This window comes from Myxocyprinus asiaticus, chromosome 4 (assembly GCF_019703515.2).
Source record: "Myxocyprinus asiaticus isolate MX2 ecotype Aquarium Trade chromosome 4, UBuf_Myxa_2, whole genome shotgun sequence".
Lineage (NCBI taxonomy): Eukaryota > Metazoa > Chordata > Actinopteri > Cypriniformes > Catostomidae > Myxocyprinus > Myxocyprinus asiaticus.
This window is the reverse complement of record NC_059347.1, coordinates 44295748-44314249: the sequence shown is the minus strand read 5'-3', so window position 1 is coordinate 44314249 and position 18502 is coordinate 44295748. Positions and strand designations below refer to the sequence as shown.

Sequence of the window (18502 nt, the reverse complement as noted above, 5' to 3'; positions counted from 1 at the left end):
TTTATTAATCTTAATAAACTTAATTTTATTTTCAGCATATACTAATACATATTTAAAATCAAAGATTGTATTAGTTAACATTAGTTAATGCACTATGAACTAACATGAACTAACAATGAACAATTGTATTTTTATTATCTAACATTAACAAAGATTAATAAATGATGTAACAAATATATTGTTAATTGTTTGCTCATGTTACCTAATGCATTTACTAATGTTAACAAATGGAACCTTATTGTAAAGTGTTACCAAGTCCGCTTATAATTTTAGTCAATATTTTAACACCCATAACTTAGTTATTTAATTTTACGTGACAATTCCCTGTACCTTTGTACTGTACCTTTAAGACTTTTATATGTCAGTGACCTCTCTATTACTGTATGTTTGGCTAACTATGTACTGGCATAGTTCACACTCATTCATCAGGGCAGGAAAAGTGCAGAAATCTGAACAGGCGTTTATACGTACATGTAGGCATGTGTGTATGTATGTGTTATGTCACAAGAACCTTTTCTGAATTATCTTTTTGCAGCTTAGTTTCAATAAATGGTCTGGGTGGACTGGGGAGGGAACTTCACATTGTGAATGTTAAAGTATGTCTACATAGTACAAAAGATAACGGAAAACCCTGTTTTGACAATATGTTCCCCTTTTATGTTTAATATATGAAACGTTCCCTAAACTGTTTTGCATACAGGTACCAGATCCTCCCCTGAAGAGCAGCTTAATATAACATTGGCCTGGGACAGAGCTGATATCGCAAAGGAACACATTGTAGTGTATGGACAACAGTGGCAGGTAAAGCAACCCATTTATGAATATACAGACAGGAATGGAGCATTTTGCCCATTAAGAGTGGTACTGTATAATATATCACTGGATATTGTAGGTGGGATCTCTTGAGCAGACCATGCTGGATGCGCTGGTGATGGACCGTGTCAGTTTTGTGAAACTGCTGATTGAGAACGGCATGACCATGAGCTGCTTCCTGACCATCTCTCGTCTGGAACAGCTCTACAACATAGTAATGACCATTCACCACTTGCATGATGCTTTTGTCACTGATACAAGCTAGTGTCTCTGGTTCTGGTTAAAATCAATGTATTTGTATTTTCCAGCAAAAAAGCTCCCCAGATCATTTTCTAAGACACATCATTGAGGATGCCAAAAAGGTTTGCTGAGGGTAATACGTTAAACTTGAGAGAGTTCTGCCTTGTGAATTCCATTACAGTTTCCTTAAGCATTTTCTGACTGTTTGCATAGACTCGCCTCCCTATGAGTTATAAGATCTCTTTGATTGATGTTGGAATGGTGATTGAATACCTGATTGGTGGAGCTTATCGAAGCACATATACACGGAAGAGCTTCAGAGCCATGTACAGTCGCTTCCATACCCCAGTGAAGGTCTGTCTTCTTTCTATAAACCAGATGTATTGTCTACATAATAACTAATATTATTTATGTTGTTCATTTAAGCTAACTTTGACTGCGATCCGAACAGCATACTAAAATACTACTTAGTATTTTTACTATTCACAGTATGCAAAATTTCTGTATACTTGGAATACCTGGATTACCTATTACATTTAAAATGTGCAGTACACAATAAAGCATACTAAATACAGTATCCCGCAATGCATTGTGCTCAACTTCCATTTCCAGTGTATGAATGAACTGGAAATAATTACCGCTGTTTTTTTCAATGTCCATTTTGACTTATTATTGCTTGGACTGCCAAATGTTTTCATAGAGTTCAATTAAAAGAGGAAAATAACCGTTTTTATTTCTGTGATGATTACTGGACACCACTCACATGCAACATGATGTGACAACAGCGTAGCATACTGTTGTTTGAAACTTTTATCGTTAAATAATGCCTACAGTTTCACATACTATTTTTCATAGTGTAAGTGTATAATGTGCATTATTCAGTAAACAATAAGATGGTATTCCATAATAATCTGAACAGCATTTGACATAGTAATCATTAATTTTCACCATATAAGAATATTTGTAAAACTGTTTTAATATGCAGATGTGTCATAATAATTTTTCAAAACATATTTGTCAGTATATTTACATTTATTGTAACAAAATGAGGTGTTCAAAATCTTCTGGCCTTGACTGTACATTTTCCATTAGAACTTATGGAATTTAATGATCTATTTTGGTCTGAGGTAGGAGGGCGGTAAGGAGAGCTCCAGCCCCTTCAAAGCCAGGAAAGCAGCTCTGACTCCAGAGACCACCCCATCTCGTTCCCATTTCTACAGAACTGCTCAGCCCTATAGACACAAGGTCCTTTGAACTTCTCCATTCTACTCTCAGACACAAGTCATACATACATTCACAATGAAGCCATTTATTAAAAACACCCAGAATTGTGTCTTTGCAGGAGGGTGCGGTAGTGCCTCAGGACCTGAAGTCAGCTCCCAGCTCAGAGTTTGTTTGCACTTTTAACGACCTGTTTGTGTGGGCAGTGCTAAAGCATCGGCAAGAGATGGCGCTGTTCCTGTGGCAGCATGGAGAGCAGGCTATGGCCAGGGCAGTGGTAGCTTGCAAGCTTTACCGCGCTATGGCAGTGGAAGCCAAGGAGAGCAATATGGATGACAGCACAGCCGAGGAGCTGAAGAAGAATTCGCTGTCAGTTTGTTTTATTTTCCTGCTCATTCTGAAGATTGTAATACAAGCACCATGTGCTGAATTCAACTATGAATGGAGAGTACATTGAACTTTTTAGTCTAAATGCAGGTTCAAATTATTTTAAATCCGTGTATCAACAGATTAAGCTGACGTGTGTCATTTTGGTGGCAGTCGCATCACCAAACCGAATTGCAGAAGTAATGATTGTTTACATATCGGTTTCCCGAACATTCCCCCTCTTTTGCCATTGGCCGGACAAAAAGATAGTCCCGCCCCAAACTAATGCAACTGGTTGAGCCAATAGACCTTATTCATGCAAGCGCCATCTTTAATTTTTAAATGTAATGACAATGAGGCTATGAGGGATAGACTTACCATCTCTTCAATGGCATGAACGGTATGAAGCTGTATAAATCAGAAACAGAATCAGAATGAGCTTTATTGCCAAGTATGCTTACACACACAAGGAATTTGTCATGGTGACTAAAATAGCTCCTAGATCACATCATGGTGTCATGGTGTCATAAAGCTCATAGATCACATCGATTTCCACAACTCATGTTGTCTGGAGTTCTTTGTATACTGAATGTTCTTGGACAGATATTTGATCAATGTTTTGTATGTGGAATGATTGAAGAGACTGTAAGTCTGTCCCTCTCAGCCTCGTTGTCATTCCCATTAAAAATCAAAGATAGCATAAATAAGGTCTATAGCCGCTTTTTCACCATCAATCTGAACGGTTCTGAGCATGGTGAGGAATGCTTCCAGTAGCATTTCCACTTGAGCATGGTTCGGCACGGCATGAACCGGAACGGAACAACCCGTTCTCGGTCCGTATTTCTCTGCACACTTAGCTAACCGTGCTCAACCATGCTGGTGGAATGGCTTTAGTACATGCCAATGCCAAGGTTACTCATTTGTTTCTAGGTAGCTGGCAAAGTTCGCTATGGTGAGTTTAATATAATTTAATGGAAAAATTGTGTATGTTTGGTGTATCTTCATGATTTTATGATGATGGTTTAAATAGTACATTATTTTTCTAAAAGCCTTTTTCACCTGGGAGGTAGATTGCGCTAGCTAGCTCATTAAAATTCACACAATGTATCATTATGTTACTCGTATATTGTTTTGTCAATAATGTCCTTTTTAGCTAGTCTGGGAACTTTTACCTTCCTTTGCAAGTGATGGTAAACCTCTCACCTGTTTTTGTTTGCTTTTCTTTTTGTGACATGTGACATGTCTTTCCTGTGCTTTAGCAAAGTAAAATCCAGGGGAAAAGCAGTCCTCAAAAATGGGAAATGCGATCATTCACTGTAGCCCACTCGCACCATTGTTTACCTCTCACGCCGTCACCAAATGACATTTGTTATGTAAATTCAAGCACCACAGTGGAAAAAGAAACTGTAACCTTGCCAACTGGCCCTGATTGCCATGGAACAGCACGGTTTTGCAATGAAAACTGTTCATCCTGATGGTGGAAAGCGGCTAATGTTGCTGTGTGTTGAACTGATTGGGATGCTCAAACAAACTGAGCAATGCTCTGAAAGCACCATAGAGCCAGACTAATGTTTACACTTTTTCAAATTGAATAGCTTATTTACTGCATAGTTGCCTCTGCATTTTAAGCTAGGATAGGAAAAAGTATTTGAATATTGAAACAATTACACACTTAGGATTTAAATATGTGTGTTTAGAACTTGTCTATGAACAGCAAAGAAGTCAACATTTATTTTCAAGGTGCATGTTTGTTTTTTATCTCTTAGAGAGTTTGGTGAGCTGGCTGTGGATCTCCTGGACAAGGCCTTCAAAGAGAATGATCGCATGGCAATGAAGCTGCTGACTTGGGAGATGAAGGACTGGAGTAACTTCACCTGTCTGCAGATGGCCGTCTCCTCAAGACTCAGGCCCTTCGTGGCCCATACTTGCACTCAGATGCTCCTTACAGACCTGTGGATGGGCCGTCTCAACATGAGTAAGAACTCCTGGTTCAAGGTATGTTTAATTGAGATGCTGGATGATGATGGTGGTGGTGATGTACAAATAACCTTTTTCGATTTTCTCTTCGGAGTCGAGCGGTTGTGTTCAGTGAGCTGAATTACTCTGCTGATCTAATCACCTCGAAAAGCTGTTGGATTTATGGTGCATTACAGCGGCTTCTCCCCCTCTTGCACTGGTGAAGTGCAGAGAATGCCCCTGGGCGCTTCAGCAACTAAAAGAGTATATTCTTCCTACTAAAAGAGTATATTTTCCCTTCTTAAAAGAGCGGCATTAACGGAGAGCGTATTTTTAAAGATGCCTCTCCGTTTGTGTATTTCCTGGTTGCGGTCGTTACCTCTCCGCTTCCGATGGCCACGATCGCGGTCTTATGTGCACTCGTGAAGTGGATGAGCTCTCGATTGCAGCATCGGAGAGCGGGCTGTCCAGTCTGACATTGAGGACTCTATTGGGCTCCCACCTTCGGGTGTGGTCGCCAAGTCGCAGCCTGACGCGCAGCTGGCAGCCATGCTTGCCCGGGCGGCTGCGTGTGTCAGGCTGGAGTGGAACCCTCCACCCCCCCTGAACCCTCGCAGCCTGACAATTGGTTCCTGGGCCCGGAGCGCCGCTCATGGCCGCACCCCGCCCCGGTCCCTTTCTTCCCGGAGGTGCATGAGGAGCTCACGAGGTCGTGGCTGGCACCTTTCACTGCATGGACCCTGTCTCTGAGCTCCTCCACTCTCACTACCATCGATGGTGGGGCTGCCAGGGGGTACTCGGCGATCCCCCAGGTGGATAAGGCGGTTGCGGTGCACCTGTGCCTGTCGAGGACTTCGCCAGCAGTTCTCGGTGGTGAAGAAGCAGATGGAGGCTATACAGCACATCCTGCCCCGGCGTGGCACAAGACCCCGCACCCTGTCTGCTCGTCGCCAAGGGCATCCTCCTGCGGCCCGGCCCCGGCGGCGTCCGACGTGATTATCCCCTTGGTCCCCCTCCCAAGTCGTGGTTACGACAGACACCTTCAAGACTGGCTGGGGCGCCGTAAGCAACGGGCACACAGCCGCCAGGTCCTGGACTGGCCCGCGGCTGCGTTGGCACATCAACTGCCTCGAGTTGTTGGCAGTACTGCTTGTCCTGCGGAGGTTCCAGCTGTTGATCCAGGGCAAGCACGTGTTGGTCTGGATGGACAACACAGTGACGGTAGCGTACATCAACTGTCAAGGTGGTTTACACTCCCGTTGCATGTCACAACTCATGTCCATCTCCTCCTCTGGAGTCAGCAGCGCCTCAAGTCGCTACGAGCCACTCACATCCCAGGCGACCTCAACACCGCAGCGGACGCGCTGTCACGACAGGTTACGCTCAGGGGAGAGTGGAGACTCCACCCCCAGGTGGTCCAGCTGATTTGGAATTGATTTGGTCGAGCACAGGTAGACCTGTTTGCTTCCCGGGAATCCTCCCACTGCCAGCTTTGGTACGCCCTGACCGAGGCACCCCTCAGTATAGACGCACTGGCACACAGCTGGCCCCCTGGACTACACAAATACGCGTTTCCCCCAGTGAGCCTACTTGCACAGACCCTGTGCAAGGTCAGGGAGGACGAGGAGCAGGTTATCCTAGTAGCACCCTATTGGCCCATCCAGATGTGGTTCTCGGACCTCATGCTCCTCGCCTCATCCCTTCATTCTCAGGGACGGGGCACCATCTGGCACCCGCGACCAGACCTCTGGAGTCTCCACGTCTGTCCCTTGGATGGGACGTGGAAGACCTAAGTGGCCTACCACCCGTGGTGATAGACACGATCACTCAGGCTAGGGCTCCCTCTAGGGTTCCCCCTCAACCTTGAAGGTGTATGTAGCCACTATAGTGGCACACCATGACACAGTGGACGGTAAGTCCTTAGGGAAGCACGACCTGATCATCAGGTTCCTGAGAGGCGCTAGGAGGTTGAATCCGTCCAGACTGCGTCTCATCCCCTCATGGGACCTCTCTGTAGTCCTTTGGGCTCTACGGGGAGCCCCCTTCGAGCCCCTGGAGTCAGCTGAGCTTAAGACACTCTCTTTGAAGACTGCCCTCCTGACTGCGCTCACTTCCATCAAGAGGGTAGGGGACCTGCAGGTGTTCTCTGTCAGCGAAACGTGCCTGGAGTTCGGTCCTGCTACTCTCATTTGATTCTGAGACCCCGACCGGGCTATGTGCCCAAGGTTCCCACGACCCCGTTTAGGGATCAGGTGGTGAACCTGCAAGCACTGCCCCAGGAGGAGGCAGACCCAGCTTTGGCGTTGTTGTGTCCGGTGCATGCTTTACGCATCTATTTGGATTGCACGCAGAGCTTTAGATGCTCCGAGCAGCTCTTTGTCTGCTTTGATGGACAGCGGAAAGGAAGCGTTGTCTCCAAACAGAGGATCACCCACTGGGTCTTTGACACCATTGTGATGGCATATCACGATCAGGACGTGCTGACCCCTGTGGTGCTATGAGCCCACTCTACTAGGAGTGTAGCGGCCTCATGGGCCCTGACCAGTGGCGCCTCTTTGGCAGACATCTGCAGGGCAGCGGGCAGGGCGACACCCAACACCTTTGTGAGGTTCTATAATCTCCGGGTTGAGCCGGTTTTGTCCCGTGTGTTGTCAGGTCCGAACAAATATGTTCCGGGACAGCTGGCCAGGTGTACCGCTTGCGTATAGCACCTTTCCCCTCCCATGAGGTGAAGACGTGCGCCTTTGACTCCCAGTCATGTTCAGAAGTTGTGATTCCTGGATGACTTTCCTCCTTAGCCCTGTGGCAGACGAGTTTGCGGCAAAACTCACTGCCTGCCCAGTACATGTGCTAACTAAGCCCTGTACTGGGGTAGGTGCTCCACATGCGCTGGTTCCCCATAGGTGACCCCATGTGATATATCTTCCGCTAAATCATTTCCCTGTCAGTAAACTGCGTCTTCCTTGGGCAGAGGCCCCTCTGCCCCCGGTCACCATGCTTGTAGATACTCCTCCCCCCTCGGGTAGGACCTACCATGCGACTTCTCCACATGACATACTTCCGATAAGACTCGGTTAGACCATGTGACGTATTTCCACTCAAAATACCCCCCCTCTCTGGGCGGGGTATGGTCTCCGCAGTGTCTTCCCCTTGGGAGTGACACTCCCCCGACATAGACATTTATGGCCCCCAGTCGGTTAACAAATTCCACTCTTTTTAGGGAGAAAAAAGAGGAAAAGAGGCCACAGCTGGGTTAGCCTGTCCCTATTTGTTGGGCAGTCGACTTGTTCCCGAAGGACTGTTTGACGCTCATAAGAGCATTGGGGGAGGTTACATGACGGCCTTGTGCGCTGGCTATGAGGCACACAGCGGTCTGCCCATCTCGCACCGCCAGTCCACGTAACAGTTCAGGTAGTTGTGGTGTTTTGTATAGGGACCCCTAGTGTCACTACATCGACACAATGTCGAGTGAGTGACAGACAGGGAACGTCCTGGTTACTTTTGTAACCTCCGATCCCTGATGGAGGGAACAAGACGTTGTGTCCCTCTTGCCACAACACTGAACTACCCACTGAAATGGCTGGGACCTTGTCTCGGCTCCTCAGCACAAAACCTGAATGAGTGGTTGCATAACAGCTCCTTTTATACCCGTATGTCCGGGGGAGTGGCATGCAAATTCCATTCGCCAATTCCCATTGGCCTTTTTTCAAAAAGCAGAGGTGTTTGGGGCTCCCAAGAGTGACCCCTAGTGTCACTACATCGACACAACGTCTCATTCCCTCCATCAGGGAACAGAGGTAATGAAAGTAACCAGGACGTTTTGTAAGGTTACTGATATGATTTGAGTCTTCATCTCTTTTTTTTATGTGCATATTTTTAAAAAATGCAGTTAATTTCTTTAGGAATAAAACTTTGTAATAATGGTAAAAAACACTGAGTGCACCTTTAATATAGGGGACTATTAACACTAAGTAACATATTAACATATGCTTGAAGGTACTGTTAATTTCTTAGAGCAAAACTTTATTAAGACTTTTAAGATTTAATTGTAAAACTATATTCAGTCATCAGCTACAATACACACTGTTTCTCGGAAAGCAAACAGCAGGGCTACAGTATGAATTCAGAAATTGTTCAAGCTGGTCAGCTTTCCCAGGAGTAGAAAGGAAATTACATAAATAGATAAGCAAACAACTCGCATTTCAAACACATTTGTCAAGTCAATGCATGAATGAATGAATGAATGAATGTTACATTTATATAGCGGTTTTCTGACACTACACTCAAAGTGCTTTACACAGTGAACAGGGGACTCTCCTCAACCACCACCAGTGTGCAGCTTCCACCTGGGTGTTGCGAAAGCAGCCATAGTGTGCCAGTACGCTCACCACACACCAGCTATGTGCATATGCCTGCAGATCAAGGAATTTAGAGATCTCACTTGTAAACTTTTTGATAAGCAGTGTGATATTATGTGTGTCTTTTTGAGAGTTTCTCTTGATATTTAACACACGATTAAAGCACATTTCTACCCTGACCCAGATCTGTGATTTTAAGAGCCTGTTGTCCAAAGCCACATCTTTCTCTCCAGATTATTGCCAGTATCATGATGCCTGTAGCCATTCAGCTGTTAGAGTTTAAGAGTCAGGCAGAGATGTCCCATGTTCCTCAACCCCAAGAAGCATTGCAGTTCGGATGGGACCCAGGGAGCCCAGGGGCATCAGAGCAAGAAGGGGCTACAAATTCAGTAAGGAATTTAGATAAACTAAGACATGACTACACACTAGAATACTGTTCATACACATGAGTAGTTGACAAAAACCAAGTCCTTAAACTGAGAAATTTTCCTTAAAATAGTTTTAAATTAAGTACAGCAGGTCTCACTGCAGGTCAGTACTTAAAATGTGAACTACCCAAATAAAAACACATAATGCACTCTAACACTTAAGACTTAAGGTACTATTTATACTTTTCCAATGACAATGACTGTTCTCTAGAGTCAGGGTGATGAGGAGAGAGGGAGCAAATGTCTTCTTCCTTGGACCAAAAAGGTGTATGATTTCTACACCGCTCCAGTGGTCAAATTCTGGTTTCACACAGTAGGTTTCTTCATAGAGCTCACTTTATTCCTCCATTTATAAACTCATTTGCTCTATATTCCTGTTTTTGTCTTTAACCATCCATGTTTAGATTCTGATTTGTGCATTCAGATGGCATTTCTGGGCTTTCTTATGCTGTTCTCCTACACTGTGCTGGTGAGGATGGAGGAGAAACCCAACATTCAGGAGTGCTTAGTCATAACTTACATCTTGACTATGGCAGCAGAGAAAGCTCGAGAGGTGAATGCTCTTAAAATCACAACCTTCTGCTGCAGACATTTCAAGAATCACTGTTAGAAGATAAAGGAAATATGTGGCACAATCATCAGTGTCTGCATTTGTCTATGAATGGTTGGCTCATTGCACTTTGCAGCTATTCAGGGCAATTAAAGAAAATAGTGTGTCTTTGTAAGGTCTTATCTTTACTAAGCTGGATTCAGAGGTCTTCTGTAAGGTATTATCTCTTTCTGATTACAGTGTTCTCAAGTTTACCCATGAGAATTTCACTGTCTCCCCCTGCTCTCCCTCCATTATCTCAATGAACTCTGCAGCAGTGCGATGGTGGGAATTATTACTGAGTGCTGCCATTCACAATATAGTTGTGTGATGTTTATTGCATTGTGTTTGGAATAACACTCAAAAACAGACACATTTTGAACATAAATATAATGTGCTAATATTTCTAGAAGAATTGAATGTAACAATTTCTTACCGGATATTATGTAATATATGTAATGAGAACAAGTCTCACCATAATCAGCACCTGAAGTATTGATAGCGTAAATATGATCTTACTGAAGCTGTTAGTTTTTTCTGAAAATGTCATTAATCTTCACCCAGCTGAACAGTCATCATGCAATTTAAACTACATGTAACAAAATAATTGGTTTTAGGCATTATATAACAAAAGACTGTTGTTCAAACAGCCTGGTGAAGTAATTCATTTTTTTAATTTTTTAAAGTAATCATGTTTAGTCTATTCTGCAATTTTAAAATGATATTTTTAATATAGTATGTAAGGCATAATATACAATCAGTCGGGTGTTATCGCAAAATAAACTCTGACAGGGTGATTAGGTCTTATATCACCCTGAAGATTTTGTGATAACTGGCTGAACATACAGTATTCCACTTATTACATGGCTACTAATCAAATAAATATATATATGAACATAAAAAATTGATTTGTATTGAAATTATGTAATTATGGTAGAAGAAAGAAATCGCTGAACAGCTAAAATCCACCTCCGGTTTGCGTTGGAGTTCTGTTGGTGTTTATTTTGTAATTAATGACTGTCTGACTGCTCATTATGCATCTTATTACAACACTACTTGCCAAATAAATAAAAAAATGCACATGAAACATTGATTTGAGTTGAAATTATTGCATTAGCTTACTTGCAGAGATTGCACAGTGATCCGTGAATTAGTAAAGATGGCTCAGATACCCGGATGAGCGGTCTGATACGTGGAGGTGCGGTTGTAACTGAGAGAAATCAGACCGCTAGATGGTACCACTGACCAATCAGAATCGAGTGTTCCAAAGAACCGTGTAATAAATGTTCTTATTTATTAGGATAAATTTAATTGACATTTATTTAAAACGTAATACAGTATATTATATTTGTATAATGCATTATAAGTGCTGTTATGGTAATGGTTACCATGTGTTTTTTTTAGGTGTGGGTTTTGGAGCCCAGGAAGTTCAGTAAGAAACTGAAGGTGTGGTTCAGTGAGTACTGGAATGTCAATGACTTCATGGGCATCCTTCTGTTCCTGGTTGGGGTCTCCCTCCGGTGGTACCAAGAAACACGCTTAGCTGGCCACATTGTCTACTCTTTGGATTTTATCTTCTGGTCTGTCAGGCTCCTGGACCTGTTTGCTGTCAATCAGCATGCGGGACCCTACCTGACCATGATCACCAAAATGGTGTGTAATTGAAATGTATGAGTAAATAATTACATGCTTACATGCTTGCAACATGAGAAATGCAAGAAACACTGTTCTTATATGCTTTTCTCAAGCCCCCATAATGAAAGGTCTTTTATATCTTTGTTATGTATTTCCTAACAACAGTTCAGTCATGACAACTCTCAGAAAGATTTAGTATGTTAATGTGAATATGATATATTGAGGATATGTCTTGGCAGACAAGATCAGCTACGCTGTTGATGCAAAGCAAGTACGGAGATTTGCAACTGCTAGAACAGTGGTTCTCAAACTTTTTTTGATGAACGCCCCCCTACCAGAATAAAAAAGTACATTTACTCTATAACAGTAAAGTTATCTATAACATCTATAAAAAGTAAGCCAGTTATTTTTTTTCTTACACTCAAACAAAAATATTTTAGCCTATTGTTTAGGATTTGCACATTTCTGTTTCATCTAAAAAATTTAAAAAAAAGTATATTTTGCATTGGCCATTTTGAATTTTTGTATTTTTATTCATAGATTTTTTGAAATTATTTATTTATTTATTTATTATAATTTTAACAATGGTATTTGTAACAAGACCATAGTAAACAAGCATATGGAAGCATGGGTCTTCTTCACTACCATGGTTAGATGTAACATTATTTTTATAAAACAAACTATGGCATTTTTTAAATTATAAACAGTAGACCTACTCTAAACACATGTAAAAACAATAAATACAAAATATAAATACTTGTAAGTTGTAACAATAATTATACTGTATTACCTCACTCCCCTAATGTAGCCTATGACACATTTAATAGAGCTGAAGTAGTGATATGATAATATTTAATATCAATCTATTTCTCCCTAAAGTACAGTTAGTGTTACTATAGTAAATTCAAAGGTGATTATGTAGAATTCTGTGCCGAATTCAAATAGTTTCGGCATCTTGCGCCTTGCTTCTCACTGATTCTCGCAGAGCTGCCCGTTTAAGAGCTCGAGACCGGTCTGCGAGTAAAAATGCACCTTCTTTGCATTTTTGCATCCACCTACAGAGCCATACAGGTGCATTAGCAGAGGTTGTGCCTCTGCCTGTGTATTTGACGCTGCTAATCCAGATACTTCAGATGCGTTGCTAGACTTCAAAATCAGATGAACCGCGGTACAAATGCGTACCAACCTGTATAATTGAGAACCAACTGATATACTCCAAGTCTAGATTTGCAAAGAGGAACTTGACAATAGATTTGATTATTATGAGTGATAAATGCTCCCCATTGGTAACATAATGCCTCCCCCCCCCCCTAATCTGCTCTCAGCACCCCCTTGCATACTTTGAACGCCCCCATTGAGAACCCCTGTGCTAGAACATACACAGACATACTGAGTTAAGCATGTGGACATGCGGCTGCTGCTGCACAATTAGAAAAACACGAGACATGCTGCTGCTCAATTAGACATACTGTAAATACAATCCCCATGTAGCAGACCTAGACAAGTGGAGCTGGGGAGGAGGGTTTCAGAGAAAACTTACGCAGCGGACTGCAGTAAAACCAGCTTACTTGCAAACTGAGCAAATTTAAATGTTAGTCAAAGAGAGAGCACACAGGTTGATTGGCTACCCAGTTACACATCAAAGGACTTATCAGCTTACACCATGTGGCCGATTGGCTGGAGAGATCACATGTGAGCGAGCTGATTGGCTAACAGATAACAGGTTCAAAGAACCTATCAGTTTGCACCATTCAGAGTCATTAATAAAATTTACAAAAATATGTACATATTTTGCTTTTTTAATGTCCAGTCCTGTGTGTCTATGTCTTCCTCCCACAGATGAGCAACATGTTCTACATTGTGGTCATAATGGCAATTGTGCTGGTTAGTTTTGGTACGTCCAGGAAGTCCATCTTGTCACCTGATGAGAATCCATCCTGGAGACTGCTCAGAGATGTGGTCTTCCAGCCCTACTGGATGATTTTTGGAGAAGTGTATGCCTCAGAGATTGATGGTAAGTTATTTTAAAAAACTGGATTTTCCACACTAGTGAGTTAATGCATGGCTAATGTGAACAAACCTTATTAAAGGACTATGAATTATCTTATAATGATCAACTCCACAAATAACTGTGCCTCATCAGCCTCATTATTCTTGTTATTTATTAATATTATTGAGTGATCATAACCACTGCCACTTTATTTTATTGTATTGTATTGTATTTGTTTTTGTTTTTTTCACCATATTGATATTGTCGTCAGTGCTACTTTTATGGATCGTTTTAAGAAAAAGAACAAAATCATAGTTTTTATTCTATTGTGAGTGTCTCTTGTGTTTTTGGCAGCCTGTAGTAATCCTGAAACTTGTGTCCCTGGAGCCTTCCTTACCCCCTTCCTGCAGGCAGTCTACCTTTTTGTTCAGTACATTATCATGGTCAATGTGCTCATTGCCTTCTTCAAGTACGCACCTTATCTATATCTTTAGATAAGACTTACACTAAGTGTAATCTCTCCAATTATTCTGTCTCCTGATGTTTAATTAATTGTGTTGAGCGGTTGGATGTGTGCTAATATACACCATTACATTTAGATGGGAAAAGCCTTTCTCAAGTGGATATTGATGCACTGTAGAGTCTTGTTTGCTTTGCGATTTGTTTAACCTACTTTGTCTTATTATGCACTTCACAGCAATGTTTATATTGACATGAGCTCCATCTCTCGTAAGCTATGGAAATACAACCGCTATCGTTACATCATGACCTATCAGGAGAAACCGTGGCTGCCGCCCCCTCTCATCCTGCTCAGTCACATGACCCTGTGTCTCAGCTCAATTTGGCATAGGCACAGAGGGGCGTCTAAACATGGGAGAACTGGTCTCAGTAAGTGTGTGAGGTTTTTATGTTAACTTTGATGGTTCACCCAAACATGAAATTCTGTCACCCAGTTGTTTTAAACCCATAGGGTATGACTTTCTTTCTTCCATGAAACACAAAAGGAGATGTAATGTAGAATGTAAGAGACCGACCCTCAGTCCCTATTCAATTTTAATGAATCATTCAACATTCTTCAAAATTTCTGCTCTAGATAAATGTTTTAATGCAAAGAGGAACCCCCCCCCCCACACACACACACACACACACATACACACTGAAGAAAGAAAGTCAGACTGATTTGGTACAACCTGATGACAGGATTTCCACTTTTGGGTGAATAACCCTTTAAGACTTTCAAAATTGACACTTTCATACAGAATGTTTCCATTTTGGTAAATGTGTAGCTGGTGTGTTGTTGGTTTGATTATAGAATTACTGTTGGCCCCTGATGATCTGAAGAAGTTGCACGAGTTTGAAGAGAAATGTGTTGCTGGATATTTCAGAGACAAAAAGGAGAGTCAACACAGTAGCCAGATCAACAGGATACGCTCTGTAGCCGACAAGTGAGTGTAACTTACAGACCTCATTTGGGATTTGGCCTTCACTCCATGAGCAGGAAATGACATCAGCTGTTTTAGTGTGTCACTGTCATTCATTTGAAATTATAGATATACAACCCCAATTTCAAAAAAGTCGGGGCAGTTGGACAGTTGTGATAGATTTGTAAATTCTATTCACCCTGTGCTATGAAAGCACTACAACAACTGTTTTTTGTTGTTGTTGTGAATTCATGTTTTCTCTAGTGCATTAATATAGATATATTTTTAAATACACACTCATTTCAAATCAGATGATTGCAACACGCTCCAAAAATGTTGGGACAGTCGAGTGTTTACCACTGTGTAACGTCACCATTTCTTCTAATAACACTTATTAAGCATTTGGGCACTGAAGACTCAAGATTGATAAGTTTAGCAAGTGGAATTTTCCCCCATTTATCCATTAAAATATGGCCTTCATTGCCATATTTTGCACTTCATAATGCGCCACACATTCTCAGTTGGAGACAGGTTAGGACTGCAGGCAGGCCAATCTAGCACCCGCACTTTCTGCTTAAGCAGCCATACACTTGTAATCCGGGCAGTGTATGGTTTGGCGTTGGCATTGGTCCTGCTGAAAAATGCAGGGACATTCCTAGAAAAGATGGCAGCATAGGCTGCTCCAAAATTTGTACATATCTTTCTGCATTAATGGTGCCCTCACCCCCATACCTAGATAGACACTGGCTTTTGGACCTGATGCTGATAACATCTTAGATTATACTTTTCCTCTTTGGCCCAGATAAAAAGATGGCTGTTTTTTCCAAAAATTATTTGAAATGTGGACTTGTCGGACCACAAAACATAATTCCACTGTTATACTTTCCATCTCAGATGAGACCTAGCCAAGAGAAGTCGGCTGTGCTTCTGGACAGTGTTGATGTATGGCTTCTGCTTGCATAGTAAAGCCTTAACTTGCATCTGTAGATGCAGCGGTGAATGGTGTTGACTGACAAAGGTTTACTGAAGTTTTCCCGAGCCAATGTCATGTTATCCAGTACAGATGAATGATGGTTTTTAAGACAGTGATGTTTGAGGGATCGGCGATCACAAGCATTTAAAAGTGTTTTTCGGCCTTGCATTTTACGCACAAAGATTCCCTGAATCTTTTAACTATATTGTGCACTGTACTGGGTGAAATGCCCACAATTCTTCCAATTTGTCTTTGGGGAACATTGTTCTCAAAGCACTGGATTATTTGCTGATGGATCTGTTAGCCAATTGGCAAGCCTCGACCCATCTTTGCTCTTGTAAGATTAGGCTTTTTTTGGAGGCTCCTTAAATTCTATAACACATTTGCCTCGTGTTTAACATCTCCTGTTTCACATAACCTTGTTATTTCAACTCTTTTTTTGCCCCTGTTATTGCCCCTGTCTCAACTTTTTTTGAGCCTGTAGCAATCATCTGATTTGAAACAAGTGAAAATTCACAAGGTAAAACATCTAATAATGTGTTGTTGTAGTGCTTTCAATATAACACAGAGTGAATGGAATTTACAAATAACTCATTTTTGTTTTTATACAAATTTTCTGTACTATCCCAACTTTTTTCGGAATAGAGTTATGTAAATGAAGATATTAGTGTTGTCAAACACAGTAATTAAATACAATTAATCATAGATAAATAATGTGAAAAACTTTTTTCACAATTTCACATAAGACGCAATGCAGCAGCATAACAAGTAAAAAAAATAGCGCAGACAAAAATATACCTCGTACAGATTGACAAACTCGATAATGAAATGGCTTATGTTCAATGACATAAAAATAAAAAAAATATTGTGATGAATAGTCACTTTTTGCAATGTCTAAGCAATGCATTTACAGTACTTGTCTGGCACAATAATAATGTCTTTGAATTATCTTCATTTTAGTGCCTTTTTCAGCAAGTATTGATATATGTGATTATTTGTGATTAACTTGATTAATCTGCATATCATGTAATTAATTTTATAAAATATTGTATATTTTAAAATATGTTTTATATTTTTCAATATTAAATATAAGTGATTGACAGCCTTAAAGACTATTCAGTTATAACAGTACATTTGGGTTTATCTGTTATTTCTTAGACGGATGTTATTAGCTGTAATTGTGTGTCTATGATGATTGTTTCTAGGGCTGAGGAGATGGCTGGAGTATTAGTTGAGGTTGCCGAGAAGGTTAATATAATCCACGACAACATGCGCACTTTAGACAATCACTTGGGTCAATTGCAGGACTTGTCCGCTTTGGCGGTGGACACTCTTAACTTCCTGTCCGCCTCAGACAATCAGCAGCAAGAGGTGGCCCGCCTTGGTCATTGCCACGAGCAATTATCCCATAGCTGCTGCCTCCGCATTGGTGGAAGTGTCGCACCCAGCCAGGCCCTTCCATCCCCAAAAAACTACCGCAGCACTCCCCCTTCCCTTCTCCGTGGCTTGGGCCCCTGCAGGCAGCGACCTTCTCTGGAGGTGCCACCAGGAGCCAGTTCTGGACCCTTTGAGTTCAGGGGCAAGTCCATGATGGGAAACCCAGAGGAAGAAGATGATGGATTTAGGTGGCCTCTTCAACAAAGTGATTCAAGGGAAGGTGTATCGATAGACTGTCGCCTCTCACATGGATCTTTGCCTCACCTATATGTTGGATGGAGGGACAAGGGAATATATGGGTCAGAGGAACCATCACGCACCAGTTCTCCCACCATGGAGGAAGAGGATGATGATGAGGAAGATTTTCACAGGATATCCAGAGCCTCCAGTCACACATTCCTGCTTTCTGACACCCAGAGAGATGGAGATCGAGCAGTGGGCATTAGAAACCCAGCATTCTGTAGACTTGATGTTGGTGGGCCTTTTGCTCAAGCTCAAGGACTTTTAGGAAGGAAATTTGCCTTTGACTTTGAGCAGAGCCGCTCGCTGTCTGCCAGTGTGGAGACTATGGCCATGCCTAACACAGCAACATCAGAACAAACCGCTAGACAGACACTTTCTCCTCCCCACCATAGCAATGAGCAGAGAGGTAGTATGGAAACAAGTTATGAACCACATACTAAATGAGTTCCATTTTCAGATTCTGTATAATGATCAGTCTGTGTATGTGGTTGTAGGGTTATCTAAGATCTTTAAGAGGCAAAGGTCATTTGGTAGAAAGTCTGTAAAGACTAGATCAGGAACCTCTGAGAATGTAAGTAAACCTGCTATTTCTGTTTTACTTCAACTTTAGAAATTTCACAGCCCTACTTGTCTTCTTCCATTAAGGTCATTGTTATGTGGTCCAATGTTCTCTCCTCATAGGTAAAACAAGATGAAACACGAGGATGCATGCATGAGTTTGACCCACGCAGGAAAGTGAAGAGAAAAGTAAAGGGCCTCCTTGATCGGCGATTCAGAACCTCTGTCAGTCTCACCCAACTGAGTATGTAATTTTTCATCCATATTACATATT

At 41.9% G+C, this 18502-nt stretch overlaps 1 protein-coding gene across 5 annotated transcripts in view; it reads left to right on the top strand.

Moving 5' to 3' along the window:
* Positions 1-18502, top strand: part of LOC127439568 (transient receptor potential cation channel subfamily M member 6-like) — a 37679-nt gene that overhangs the window by 13188 nt on the left and 5989 nt on the right. For 2 of the 5 annotated variants that reach the window (XM_051695731.1, XM_051695732.1), the window contains exons 12-29: positions 701-801; positions 893-1027; positions 1122-1175; positions 1267-1407; positions 2185-2298; positions 2396-2643; positions 4407-4635; positions 9188-9343; positions 9594-9695; positions 9807-9935; positions 11376-11624; positions 13446-13620; positions 13951-14065; positions 14294-14484; positions 14909-15041; positions 17196-18076; positions 18165-18241; positions 18352-18472. In XM_051695731.1, coding sequence (XP_051551691.1) covers positions 701-801; positions 893-1027; positions 1122-1175; positions 1267-1407; positions 2185-2298; positions 2396-2643; positions 4407-4635; positions 9188-9343; positions 9594-9695; positions 9807-9935; positions 11376-11624; positions 13446-13620; positions 13951-14065; positions 14294-14484; positions 14909-15041; positions 17196-18076; positions 18165-18241; positions 18352-18472 — 3351 coding nt within the window. Of the gene's footprint in view, positions 1-700; positions 802-892; positions 1028-1121; positions 1176-1266; positions 1408-2184; positions 2644-4406; positions 4636-9187; positions 9344-9593; positions 9696-9806; positions 9936-10172; positions 10257-11375; positions 11625-13445; positions 13621-13950; positions 14066-14293; positions 14485-14908; positions 15042-17195; positions 18077-18164; positions 18242-18351; positions 18473-18502 lie in introns of those variants that run through there. The other 3 variants (XR_007896992.1, XM_051695734.1, XM_051695733.1) reach the window with 3 other exon arrangements.